This window comes from Gavialis gangeticus, unplaced genomic scaffold, assembly GCF_001723915.1.
Source record: "Gavialis gangeticus isolate Ggan-Ray unplaced genomic scaffold, GavGan_comp1, whole genome shotgun sequence".
In the NCBI taxonomy this organism is placed as follows: domain Eukaryota; kingdom Metazoa; phylum Chordata; order Crocodylia; family Gavialidae; genus Gavialis; species Gavialis gangeticus.
The window spans coordinates 70,556,741-70,570,739 of NW_017729034.1; the positions used below are offsets into that span (position 1 = coordinate 70,556,741).

At 44.0% G+C, this 13,999-nt stretch overlaps 1 protein-coding gene across 1 annotated transcript in view; it reads right to left on the reverse strand.

Moving 5' to 3' along the window:
- The window catches only part of SLC22A3 (solute carrier family 22 member 3), a 78,494-nt gene that overhangs the window by 20,635 nt on the left and 43,860 nt on the right, over positions 1–13,999 (reverse strand). Inside the window, exons 3-5 of the mRNA XM_019527652.1 lie at positions 12,643–12,797; positions 5,221–5,386; positions 3,013–3,130 (exon numbers count right to left, since the gene is read on the reverse strand). Coding sequence (XP_019383197.1) covers positions 3,013–3,130; positions 5,221–5,386; positions 12,643–12,797 — 439 coding nt within the window. The remainder of the gene's footprint in view (positions 1–3,012; positions 3,131–5,220; positions 5,387–12,642; positions 12,798–13,999) is intronic.

Below are 13,999 nucleotides of genomic sequence, written 5' to 3' on the forward strand. Positions count from 1 at the left end.
TCTGACTGTGTAGGCATCGATGCCACAGTCACCTAGTTTTTTAACTAGGATGGGGTGAGAGACGGTGTCAAAGGCCTTGCTGAAGTCCAGAAAGACTACATCCACCGTGACACCTGCATCCATGGCCTTTGTGACCTGATCGTAGAAGGCAATCAGGTTGGTCTGACATGATCTCCCCCTAATAAATCCATGCTGATAAGTGAGACATGTCTTACAATGTCTTCTGTAAGCTGATGATATACACCTTTATGTCTCCACACCTGTTGACCACCTTTCTGAGCATCTGGTTCAGATCACAGAGGGCAAACAGTCTGAGGCATGGTCTGGATAAGATAAAATGCTGTTCTGTTGCATGAAGCAACAGAACAATTTGAGGAAGTTGGTACATGCTTGTTACTTTGGTTCACGGTCTTGGGGTATAGCTGGAATGCCTCATCCTTCTAGATCTGTGGTTTTCAACCTATGGCCCATGGACTCTGGGAGCCCACAGACTATGTTTAAGGGGTCTGAGAAAGATGACTATGATCAATCAAAAGTATGTGAATACACACACGTACAATTCAAAGGGGTCCACACTTCAATTCACTGAGTGAAACAGTTAATGGTAAAGAACTTTAGAATTCATCCATTAGAACATGGAAATGAAAGATATTATTTGTCATCATCCTGAATGTATCTATCCATCCCATAACAAAAAATTAAGAGGTTCATGGGCAATAGTAAATTTTACAAAATGTATAATTATTTATGCAAAGGGATACATTTTTGGTGTAGTTCAAATTCAGTGCATGTGTTGCACAAAAATTCTCAAAGAGCAAAACTCATATTTTCTTGATTTTTCAAAAAAAATGGTCTCTGTTAAATTCTCTTTTTTGTTTTAGGAAAAAAAATGGAAAGAGAGAGAAAGAAATACTTTTATTGTTTCAAAGCTAGGGGTCATAGATTGAAAAAAACAAAAAACCAACTGTCCACATACTCATTTGTGGGATATGGTCAATTTATGACTCTTGCTCAAATTCAGGAAGTTCTGCAATGCATGCAAATAAAACCACACTGTATTTTATATGTGGAAGTCCAGGATAGTTTAACTGGTCTGGATAACCAATTGGAGATTTTTACTTGTTATCTTGACTTTTTCAACCTGATATTGAAATCTAACTATAAAGAGGCAAAGGAGGAAAATCTTGGTTCAAAGCAAAATAAAAGCAACAAATACATATGGCGTATAAGGGGGCATTTTCTGCAAACATTTTTTTCTCTTACCAACAAGAAAGTAATAATTTTTTTGTAAATATTAATTATTTTAATGGTGAATATCTTTCTGTAGACTACAGTCCTAGGGCCATAGGTCTTTATTTATATGGTTTTTATTTAGTAAGACTAACAGGGTGCTTTTACACATGCTCTGGGAGTGATGGGGGTGGCGCTTTAATTAGAGAGACTCCGAGAGCTGCTCTAATTAAAGTGCTGCTGTGTCTCCTGTGTTGGTGCCCCCACGCTTCAAATGGTGGTGGAGGCACATGAACTAAAGCTTGTTCAACAAGCTTTAATAAAAGGGCCCCTGTTGCCATTTTTAAGTGCGGGAAGGCTGATGCACAAGAGTCAGGAGGCAACCATCATGCTTCAGCAGAGTCAATTAACCAAGTCTGCTCCAATGTGCTGGAATTCCAGTGCTCAGAGCAGCCTCAGTACTCATGTATGGGCACCCAAAGATTTCAAACTTCTCGTATAATCTGTGGGGTTGTGAAGCCGAACACTTAAATTCCAAATCTGGCTTGTAAACAATGGTGAAATATCCTGTAATAATCAGGCCTTTTGTCTTTGTGGCCAAAGCTGGAAAAAGCATATTTTGGTGGTTTTAAATTCAGAGTTCTGGTAGAGAAAGAGGGGTTCAAGAACTAATGGAACAACAAGGGAGGGAACTGCTAGATCCCACACATCCTGATGCCTCCGCATGGTTTCCTGTTGTGCTGGATCATCATCTGCTGCATGGAACAGCATGAGCTTTCATGCAGATACTCCTCCAGCTATTTGATGATCGGTGAAGGAAGTCTGCCACGCATAGGAACTGTGTCACTGTGTAGTATCACGGATACTGTCCCCTAAAGGTTCAGAGTGTTGAGTAACACTCTTTAGTTCTTCCTCCTCCCTTACACTTTGACACTGTCTGAAATTCTGTGCAATCCTTGGCAAAGAACAGAGGCTGGAAGGTTTATTAGTGGCTGAGAAGAAAGGACCTTGCTCTTTTGCATCCTGAATAATGTAATATTACAAGGGGATGTAATAGTCCACATTAAGGTCAAGTTTCACTGTGCTTGACTCAGTAGAAACACATAGAAAGACCCCAATGACCACTTTTTAGGCGTGAGACAGTTATTAGCCATAATCAGGTCCACAAAGGCCCGTATAAGGTGGGGGAAGGATAGAAGTGATCACCACAGGCTCCTGTTTGCTGGGGGAAGGTCACCATACATCCCCCAAAAGTATGCCCCTTGAAGTAGAACGTCTCCCCACAGGGCACACCCCTTGAAGCAGGGTGTCCTCTCCACCAAGAATACCCCACATGTGAAGACAGGACTCAAGATTTTGTTCTACCACTACACCAATATATTAATGCCCCTCTTCAGGACATATCCTTCATATGGAATACATTAGAAAGACCATTGCACAATATAGTATGATTAAAAAAAAAGGAAATAGCATGACCCCTTATAGTAACTAAATATGCTAAATATGCTTAGCACAATTCTTTATAGGATGTTTACTTTGGAATTTTACTTAATGCTAATAGTGCTGGGAAATGTTCTTAATTAGGCCCAGTCCGCTTTCAAGTAATCTACTCCTTCCCTCACAATAAAACCCAAAAACGAATGAGTCAGGCAATCCATTTTCAGTATCACAGCACAGAATTCTTGCCAGTCAAACAGAGAAAATACATTTTAACAATCCTGAAAAGTCAAAAATTAAAATAAAGATTAAATTAAAAGCACTGTACAAACACATGGTATGTACCTCAGAGTAATGTGGGGAGAGACATCGCCCATTGTGCTTGGCAATGGTGTGCATAATTTTTAATGCCTTTTCTCCTTTTTTGCGTGTCAGCAGCCATCGTGGAGATTCAGGAACTGCCCTGCAAAAGCGCAGAGGCCAGTAAGGATTATGATCATTAGTGTCTTCAGAAAGTAACAGGAATTAGCATCTGTATTTACACCTGATGTAAAACAGCTTTTTCAACCTCTGAACTAGACAGAAATATTCACAGACCCACCTCCCTCATTAGTCCCCTGCCTGACTTTCAAAGTATCTCATCCTACAGGCAACAACCAAAAGCTGTGTGGCTCACTGATCCCATCAGGTCCCAGGAGCACAGATGGGTGGAAATTCAGCCATCCTACGTAGTCTACAGGTCTCGTGTAATGTTCAGCCATTACAGAAACAAACCTCAACACTGAAACCCTCATGAGGTTTTTTCATTAAACATTTGTTAGGTCTTGCTTTACTTTACTAGAAATTTTTTACACCTGGAAATGGGGTGACACAGGAGACTGGTGACAGGATATGTCATTTTGTGGCTTTATGTCAGAGGTCATCATCCAGCCTCAGTCAAAGGACTGATAAATGGCCCATGCCAAAGAAACCATTGACTCTAACCAGTTCTCAGCAGACAGTTAAGCATGGGATTGGGTGCAGATGTAGTTTGGATTTGGTCCCATATCTGACTGGTTATGCGACCTTGAACAAACAATTTAGCAGATGTCTGTGTGGCATAATATTAACTAGTCTGGGGTGTGGAACTGCACTAACATGACTATATGCCCTAGCTCAATTATCTGTATGTGGGACTGAACTGAACTGGGTATATATCCTCTTACTGCATACATTTCCCATCTATAAAAGAGAATAATGGCTATTTATATTTATTTTTTAGATTTATATCCCACCCTATCCAAAAGGCTTACTCACCATTGCAGTGTTTTGAGAGTTTTAGATGAAAACCACCATATTCTATAAGCACATTTTATTAAAACACGCCATCAATGTTTGCTTGAATAACTATTTGTTGATACTTTCAACAAAGAAGGAAATGAGTTGAATGACATGAAGAGTAAACTACCTGTTTAACCAGGGATTTAGTGCCCTTCAGGTGAGGGTGGAGGCACAATATCCAGGAAGAACATCATGGGTACATACAGCTCAATCAGCAAACTTTTCATGTTGCCCTAACTAAAGTACTTATTATTTTGACTTGAAGGACTCCTCCTTGGGGCAAGAAGGACAGCAGTTCATTTCCCACGCCCATTCAATCTCCATCATTCCTCTGACCATAAAAATGATATATTTTTGTGGTTAAGCCAAACATTCTAAAAGCTAATTAACATCAAGTTTCTTGTTCTCCCCTCACGTGTTTCCTGGAATTGGGAAGGTCCCCTAGCCCTCTCTAACTCTGCAGCAGAGTACTTCATGGGACATGGGGCATCAATGTCTCACAGGGACAAAGAATAAGTTAACATATATACTGTTCAACACTTCTTCCAAGTGTTTGTTCTATCATCTGTTCATTACTTGCTAGGTCTCTACACTTCTTTCACTTCTGAGACCAGAAGACTCTGAGTATTCATTTGAATTCCACCAGGGAAGTATTTCTGGCTTGGGACATTCACCGCCCTTGTGGATACCAAAGAAAGAACAACATCTATTTCACAGGCTAGCTTTAGGACAGTATTTAGCCACTTTAGTTACTGTTTAAAACCTGTGTATATGAGATCTCCCCCTAACATAGTCTTTTGGGAACTGAGGGCCATGAAGCCCTAGCAATGCCACCAAGAAAATTAGGTAGGATTTAAGGGATATTTTTGGTGGATTCCAGGCCTGTAAAATAGTAGAAAGCGTCAGAAGACAGGTCTTGCATAGTTTGATTGGTAAGAAAGGCAGTTTATCAGGAAAAACATAGTCTTTCCACTTTATATTTTGCTTTATCATAATATTTTATATCCAAGCTGACATATACATCCAGGAGCAATTTCTTGAAAATGTATAACATTTGTTTTCAAGAGTACTCTTCTTTCGGTTTGTATATAAAAATGTCCTAGAGACATTAAACCAACAACAACCCAGGGAGATTTTTTTTTTGCTCTGCTTTCACATAGCATTTAGTGTAATGAAGCCCTGGCCCAGGACCAATGACTCTAAGTGCTACAACCATAGCAATGCCAACATTACCAGTAATAGAGCAGGAAAAGGAAGTTGGGCAGTGTGATGGCCAGCTGAATTCCCTGCCATGTGGGAATCAAGTAAGCAATTCCAGGAAGAATCATAATTCCAAGGGTGAAGAACATTTGTATCACAATTCCAACAAGCCGCTGATCTGAGCCAACCATTTCTGTCACTGAACAGATAGAAGAACAGAATAAGTTAAAAAGAAACAAACTCTATTCCAATTTAAAACATTATGTTGGCAGTGTTAGGTCAAATTACGCAGGGAGTTCTACCCTGGTTTACAAAGGACGATATCCCTTTTTTCTAAAACATTTTAGAAAAATTCTGTTATCAGTGATTGGGAACTCTTAAATACAAGGCACTAAGAATTGATTAATACTGATATACAACATTATAATCTTTACTTATCATTTTTCATGTCTGATTGTATGGGTATCCATCTACTTTAAATTAAACTTCCATAGATGTGTTGCACCAAGATTTGGGTTCAGTGTTAAATCTAAGAGAGGTTCTCTGAAATCAAACTTTTGTTTTACTGCTCCGAAGTCCATGTCAATAATTTGAAGGGTATGTTACATGAACCATCCTCCAAGTGCAGCCAAGTAAATGTTTTAGTATAAAGTTAATGTTTTCCAAAGATCAGTATTTAAGATAGAGTAATTTAGACCCCTGATTAGCCTTAGGTGTTCCTCCCAATAAAACAGAGAAATTACCATATTTACCTGAGTTCAAGATTGCTTTGAATTTAAGATGACCCCCCATTAATTAAATCATATACATGGAAAAGTTGTAATTTTGTTATACAACAAAAGGTATGAAGATCTATTTACTAGGGCTGTGCGAAACAGCAGCGTTTCACTTTGACTTCTGTTTCAACATTTCAACAAAACAGTGTTTTGTTTCGAGTTTCATTTAGTTTCAAAAGCGCTGTTCTGTTCTGTTTCATCAAAATGGTTTTGCTGTTTCGACGCTGCATTGACATTTCACCTGTAGGCTATACTGGGGAAGCACGAAACAGCCTATAACTTTGTAATTTCTTGCCTGATTCCAATGAAACTTGTAGAGATGGTAGCCCCTTCTGAGGGCATGAAGCCTGCCAAGTTTCACAGAGATAGGTGCAGGGATTTCTAAGAAACTGCACCTCAAGCTGCTGACAAGCAGGAGCTGGGGAGCAGGAGCAGCGTCCTGTGATCCAGCAGGCAGATCAGTGGCCCGCACCCCCTGGAAGGTGTCTGGCAGAGCCCTCACAGCCCTCCTGGGGGTGCAGGTGGGCTCCCAATCTGCCTGCCAGATGGCAGGAAGCTGCTCCTGCCACCTGGGACCCAGTGCTGAGAAACTGAACCTGTCTGGGGGAAGTGCCTCCCACCACCAGGCTCATTTCTCAGTGGCTCACAGCGCTGGGTAACTCAGCATGGCTGGGGGACGCGCCTCCCCCAGCTGGGCTGAGTTTCCCTACACTGGGGATGGAGCCAGGCGGCAGGAGGTGCTTCCCCCAGCCGGGCTCAGGTCCCAGTGGCTCACAACCCCGTGGAACTCAGCCTGGTGGTGGGAGGCAAAGTGCAGCGCCGGCTCCTCCTGCCTTCTGCCACTGAGCTGAGCTCCACGGGGCTGGCAGAGCCAATCAGAGCTCAGTCTGGCCTTGGGAGGCGGGCAGAGCCCAGCCCGGCGGCAGAAGGCAGGGAGAGCCAGGGCTGTGCTCCATGCCAGGCTGAGCCACATCGGGCTGTGGAGCCACACGGAGTGCCGCCCTGGCTCTCCCCTGCCTCCCACCACCTGGCTTCTGCTTCGAAACTCAAAACGTTTTCAAAGTTTCGAAACGTTTTGACTGGCCTCGTTTTGTTTCAAAGCTGTTTTGTAGGTCTTTGCTTCATTTTGATTTCACTCTTTCAAGCTCAAAACAAGTCAAAACAGCTTTGAAACAAAACAGCCAGTGAAGCTTTGCAGAGCCCTACTATTTGCTGTCGCTTTGTACCAACAACAAAAAATTATGATGGCACAAAAGCAACATATGTTTCTACCCTAAGCTCCACATGTAATGCATGGAAAGACTTCAGCACTTCAGAATGGGATTCACACAATTACACACCAAGCTAGCCAATAGGCAATAACATTGACGTGTGTGTCTTAAATTCCATCTGTGAGACTTGGATACCCAACTCCAGCTTGGAAGGAGGTGTTACTCAGAAGCTACAGCCCTGACCCTGTTCCTGGAGGGGCACATCTAAGTCCTTTACTTAAAAAATGAAGCAAAAGTCACTCTTTTCACTTAAATTATTGCTATTGGAAGGAAAAAGAATAGGAGATGTCATGCTCCCATTTTTATAATAATCCTGTAATTGCAGGTCTAAGTCAGGCTGTGAGAGATGCAGGTTCAGCTCTCTCCTCTGCCTGTATGGGTACAACAAACCCTGTCCCAAAATAGCAGTTTAACCACCAAACTATCAGCTCTTCTGGTGTAGGGACTTATTCAGCTCTTCTTGTCAAGGACGTTCTATTTTACATAAAAGAATTAGAGATTGACTGCACCAGGCAGAGGATGAATGAGCAAACCTGCCCTAGTCAGGGCAACTTGATCCTAGTCCAGTGGTTCTCAACCTTTTTTAGACTTGAGGCACACCTCTATAGACTCAAGGCATGGAAAATACCAGCTCTTAGCTTTCACTTGTTTTTTGACAACAGAAAATAATAAAGCAATTCTTTTGTCTCAAAGAAGAAGGACCAAAACAGGTCAGAATGTTTTTAGAACTATAGATTCTTATCAGAAATCTCTGGATTTATCATGTGAATCATGTTTGCACACCTAACAGTGCTAACATAGCATGGCACCTTGTAGAACTCATGAAAGGATCTCAAGGTACCTTGCAGTGCCTGGCTGAGAATCGCTGACCTAGTTCTTGTACCCAAGTCCTTGAAGTTGATCTGATCAGCCATGACAAGACTGAGATGTTTCTGGACATGTGAAGAAGCAGAATTTTATGCACCTGAAGAACTTTACTAGTGAAAAATTAGTCTCTTGCAGATTTAAGTGCCCACAGGCTTAGGCTGGGTTTTTGAAGAACATACTTATGAATTTAGGTACATAGGGGGTGTGTCTACACCTGCACTTTAATGTGCATTAGCCTATTTTAATGAGCATTAAAGTGTCACAAAAAACTGTGTGCTTTTGCTAATATGGGGCCAGGGCCAGACCTACCACCATCACATCAGCTGCTGCCTAGCAAGTTTGGGGGGGTGAAAGTGGGGTGTAGGCAAGACAGGGGAGCAGGCACTGGGGGCCCGGCAGGCGTTGAGGAGACAGGTGACAGGGGGAGCAGCACTACAGGGAGGGGCAGATATCAGGGGGCACAGACAACGAGGAAGAAAGTGGGAGGGGGCAGGTGGGAGGGAGTGCAGGTGGTGCTGGGGTATGCAGCAGGGTGTGGGGCACACAGACACTGGGGGAGGCAGGCAGCTGGGAGGGCAACTGGCAAGGAGCAGGGGGCAGACCACTTAACTCCCCTGCTGCTTGGTTTGATTACACTGCATGCCCCAGAGTAGCACTGTGGGAGGAAGGTGACAAAGTTAAGACAACCCTCCAAAAATTAGATTCTACATGGAAATTTATAGCAAATTCATAGTTTTCCATGTCTTGAATCTAATTATTGGGGGTCACCTTAAATTCACAGTCATCTTGGATTCAGGTTAATACGGTATGCTCTTCAGAAGTATTTGCTCTTTGATAATATGCCACATTGTTCCCTTGAAAGGAGCTGGGAAAGGTCCAATTCTGAATCTGGCAGTAGTTCAAGAGAGCACAATGTGAATGGCATAGTATCACCTTTATCCTAGAAAGCAAGCCCATTATGAGAGGATCATGATTAGGTCAAGATTACCCTGAGTACCATGATTTTAGATCCAAACCGATTTGACACTATTTATAAACAAGCCTGATCAGCATTCTTTGTATAAATGGAACGGCTGTGCGGAGACTGCATTGCCCTAACCTTTTATAAGTCTTCAGAGCCTTTTAGAGTATAAGCATTGTGCAGCCAGGATTGTCATATAAAATGCATCTGTACAATGCCTAGCACAAAAGGATCACAGGGTGCCATTAAAAGAAATTATATGCCCTTTAATTATAAGCAATAAAAATATATTACCCTCCAAACAGTTGATTGAACATTTACAGTTTCATAAAACTACAAAATTGGTCTCTGTTTATAGAGAGTTCATAACAATTATTTCTATGTTTCATTTTACTGTAATAAACATGTTCCTTCTTCTTCCCCACCTGCCTTATCCTTTCCTTCTGCTGTGCCATCTACCTACTCTCTGCCCATACTAGAAGGTGTTTAATTCTCTTCTGAGTTGTTACATACAAAACACACTCATAGCTGAAGAACGATGGCCATCTCCTAACTGCCTGATTCTCTCTGTGCAGGATACACCATACTAACTTGCATTTCACTTCCTCAGATAAGAGACACACCTTGTTTTGGGAAGGCAGAAGAAAGAAAAAAGGGTTTTTCCCATAATCTTAACTACCATAGCATGGGCTCACCATGGCTGAAAGCTGCCCACATGAAAGAGCGGTGGAGTCCACTCAGTATCATTCACCCTCTAGCTACAGCTCTTCAACTATCTGTATGACCCTGAACTGGCAGCTGCTTTTGACTCCTCAGCCAATTCAGTGGTGACTGTGACAGGGTTAAGTCTGTAGCTATGGAGCTACAAGGTAGGGAAAGTGACAATGAGGGGTGAACTTCACCAGCCCTGCATGTTTCCCCCCTGGTAGCCATCTCAGTGTCCTCAGGCCTCTACTCCAGTGCATAAATCAGCTTCCTTGCTTAAAATATGCACCCCAATTTTGGAGGGCAAATTTTGGGGGAAAATGTGGGTGTGGCACATGACTCAATACAGTTGGTAACTCCTGTTTAGGTCAATGGAAGTTGCTCTTGGCATTGGGCCTCTGGAGGGATGCGGTTGTGGCCAAATAGTTTCAATTGCCCTTGGTAGCCTCCTGTATAATAACCTTAATCAGTTGTTCTGCTTTTAATTTTGGATTTTATGCCAAGGCTCTAAGAGCCCTCATTCAGATTTACAAGCTAGACATAGGGAGCAGACAGGTCACTGTGCAATTACGAAACACATTCAAAGCTTCAAATTACTTCAACAGGAAACATCCCATTTTAAATTCTTTACATATTGCTCACCTGTTCCAGATTCTGCACCGGTTCCCAATAGCTTTCTGAGAGCAATTCAAGGAGCTGATTTTGATTTATAAGGCCCTATATCAGGGGTGAGAGAAGTCCAGCCTGCGGGCTGGATTGGGCCTGTGGTGGACTCTATTTCCTGGCAGTCCCTGCCTGTGTCACTGCAGCCAGTTTCCATGGAGACCTCAGCAGTGGTGGCACCATGACAGCGCAGGGTCAGGGTTTCCATGGAGACCGGCCCCAGCAGCACTGGCAGGGTGCACAACTGGGCGGGGAGCTCCTCCGGGGCTGGGATCTTGCAGCAGTGACAGCGTGGTCTGAAGCCAGGGCAGAGCTGTGATCCACTGTCCGCATGCCCCAGGAAGGGGCGTGCAGGTAGCGGATTGCTGCTTTGCCCTGACTCTGGACCACGTTGTCACCACTGTAAGATCTTAGCCCCAGCCAAGGAGCAGCTCCCTGCCCAGCCGCATTCCCTGCCAGCACTGCTGGGGCCGGTCTCCATGGAAACCCTGGCCCAACACTGTCAGGAGCCGCCACTGCTGGGGTCTTCATGGAAACTGGTCACAGCTATGTGGGCAGGGGCTGCTGGGAAATGGAGTCCAGCCACTGGCTGGATCTGCCATTTTGCCCACTCTGGCCCTACTTGGTCTGGGTTCTGCATATCTGGGGGACCACCTTCTCTCTTACACCCCATCATTGTTCCTAAGGTCAGCCAAGAGCCACCTCCTGCAAGTACCATCCATGCGCCAAATCAGCTTGGTGAAAACACGTGAGCAGGTCAATCTTAGCAATTGCTCCTCAACTCTGGAATGCCCTCGCTGCTGCGGTCCACCAGAACCCAAGCCTGGAGCTCTCTCAGCTTGGTAATACCTTTCTATTTGGGCAGGCATTTAGCAAACAAAGCTAGGCTGGGATATTGGATAGGGTGTTCTGTGTTGATGCTCTAGTTCCTCTTTTAAGTCTCTTGTTCATTCCCCTGTTTTATAAGTCATTTTGTCCTCTTTTGTGAGTTTCCCTGGGCCTGTGTTGGGAAGGGTAGCATATATATCTAATAAAGTAAATACATCAACAAACATGCCCATGGGGGATGGGTCTTACAGAAAAGTCTAGCTAGAGATATTAAAAGAAAAGTAACTCTTACTAGCCCTTCCATAATAAAAGTACCATTTATTCCTTGAATAAAATGGTTTGTATATCCTCCTATATATATCTATTGGTTCTTGTAAGAAAGTTGCCTAGCCTACTGGCTACTCCTCAATGGACACGTCTACACAAGAGGTTTACTGCAGAGTTGCTTAGTTAGCTCTGCAGTAAACACCTCAGTGTTTACCCAGGTGGCTCTATTAGGCCACAGGAAACTAATAAACTCCACAGCAGGTTAGTACTTGTAAATAACACAAGTACTGCAGAGTTTTTTTGTGCACAGCAATGTACATGTAGACTGACCCAGCTGCCTGGGGAACGACAGTGCTTCAGTGCAGGGGCTGCCTGCCAGTTAGCCCCACACTGGAGCAACCTTGTGCCCCAGCTAATCCCTCCACAGCAGGTTGAGCTTTGTCAAAACAGCCCCCTGCCAGCCAGGGGTGCTCTGACCCAGCTCAAAGTGCTGTGGTCCCAGGCACATGTTCAAATGGAGCACTGGAGTTTATTGCTGCACATAGGAGTCAGTGTGGTAGAGATGATATCTTTTATTAGACCAACTAGACAGTTGCAAATAAAAATTCTTTATTCACATTAATTGGACATGTAGATGCACTCAGGCTGTCCTCCCAAATGAAGCACAGTCTTTAAGCAGCAACCAAATGAACAAATAAACAGACAAAACCAAACTCTGATGCCTTGCCTAAGGCACCAGGAGGGGAGGCCTTTGGCTCTGGCTCCAGCACAGCAGCCTGTCCCCCTGCCCTGCAGTGGCAAGCTTATTATGCTCACAGCTTGCCTCCTGCTTACAAACTGTTCCCTCATAGGTTGCTTCCTTTTGCTACTCTCCCTTTGGATTTTAAGCTCCCAGTGGGATATTCCCTCATTATCCAAATGCTCCACAGCTGGGCTGCCTCAACAGGGCTGACTTCCCTCTTAAAGGACCAGACAGCTATTACAATTCCCTTCATCTCACGTTAGTAATGAACATTCCTAATGCTCTCCGGTGCTTTTGTGTACAGAATGTCTATCTTTCCCCAAGACTCCTTTATTCAATGTCCTTGCCCCAAAAAGGGAAGAGTAGAGTTCTTACCAATAACATAGCATGTCATCCAGGTCCCCTTTCCAAATACACCCTGGAGGAAGCGAAAGATCAAAAATATGGAAAAGTTTGGTGCAAAGGCCACAACGATACCGCACACACCTACCCCAAGGCAGGAGAAGAGATAAACAAGGATTCGGCCATATCTGCCAAAAAGAAAGGGAAAATGGTGAAAGATCCTTGCAATTTTGTTCATGTTGACCCAGTTTATGGCTACGTTTAAAAGCCCCTTCTTAAGTCTTGCCATGTGCTGGCTTTAGTAGGCCATAGGATGCTTTATAGAAATAAATCAGTATAAATTAGGTCAAGGTAGCCTGAGTTATGCCAAACAATATCGCTAAAAGGACACAGAATTCAAGGAAAGGGTATAAGCAAGAAAATATCACAGCTGAGAGAATTTTAGAAGTAGAACAGAGATTAAAGTATTTTAAGCAGAGGAATTTTCCATTCTAATCTAGTTAGAATTAGTTTAACTACAGAATGACGAAATTAAGTATTGTTAGCAGACCCATATATCACATTTCTGCAACTTCATATCTACTTTCAGACAGTGTTTCTCTTAGACTGAACTTTTGTTCGCACAGAAGAACCCACCTGCATATGTAAGATATCCTTACTTTTTCAGGACTTAGCCTCTGAAACTTAAGTAAAGTTTTTCCTAATGGACTGGCCACCTTTCAGTGAATTGTAGGTTTTTAGGGAGCCTATACGAGAATGTAGAGGCTGCTCCAGTGTGTTGGAATTCCAGCGCATTGGAGCAGACTTGATTAATTGAGTCTGCTGGAGCATGGCAATTACCATGCTCCATATAGGTGGTGGAAGGCCAGGGCTAAGGGGGCTTAGTCCCCCCTCAAAGGTAGGCAGCCCAGGCATGGGCTCCAGGTGGCTGTAGTTGCGGGAGGGGCGCACACAGACATCGACAAGCAGTTGGAGCCTGCAGGCAGCCAGGTAAATGTATTGATGGGAAGGGGTGCAGGGGAGAGAAAGGGTGTGGTGGGGGCAGATTAAGGCTCCCACAGGGGGGGTGAACGGGGACCTGGGGCAGGTCGTGGGATGCTCACTGCCTGGGTGGTTCATCCAGGGGCATGGGAGGGGAGCTCCTACCACTGTGTGCACCCCCAGGGCAGGCACAGGGAATATGTGCCCCCGCCCTTGATCTGTGCTGTGTACAGGGTGGAGGTGACTGCCACTGTGGGCTGCACTCCACATCCCGCTGCCAGGGCCCTGGGCAGCCATGTGACACCATGTGCCTCCCACTGCCAGGCAGGCAGTACAGCCAGCAAGCAGGGGGTAGTGCCACCTCCACCCTGCATGCAACAAAGATTTGGGGGGCATGTATCCCTTGTGC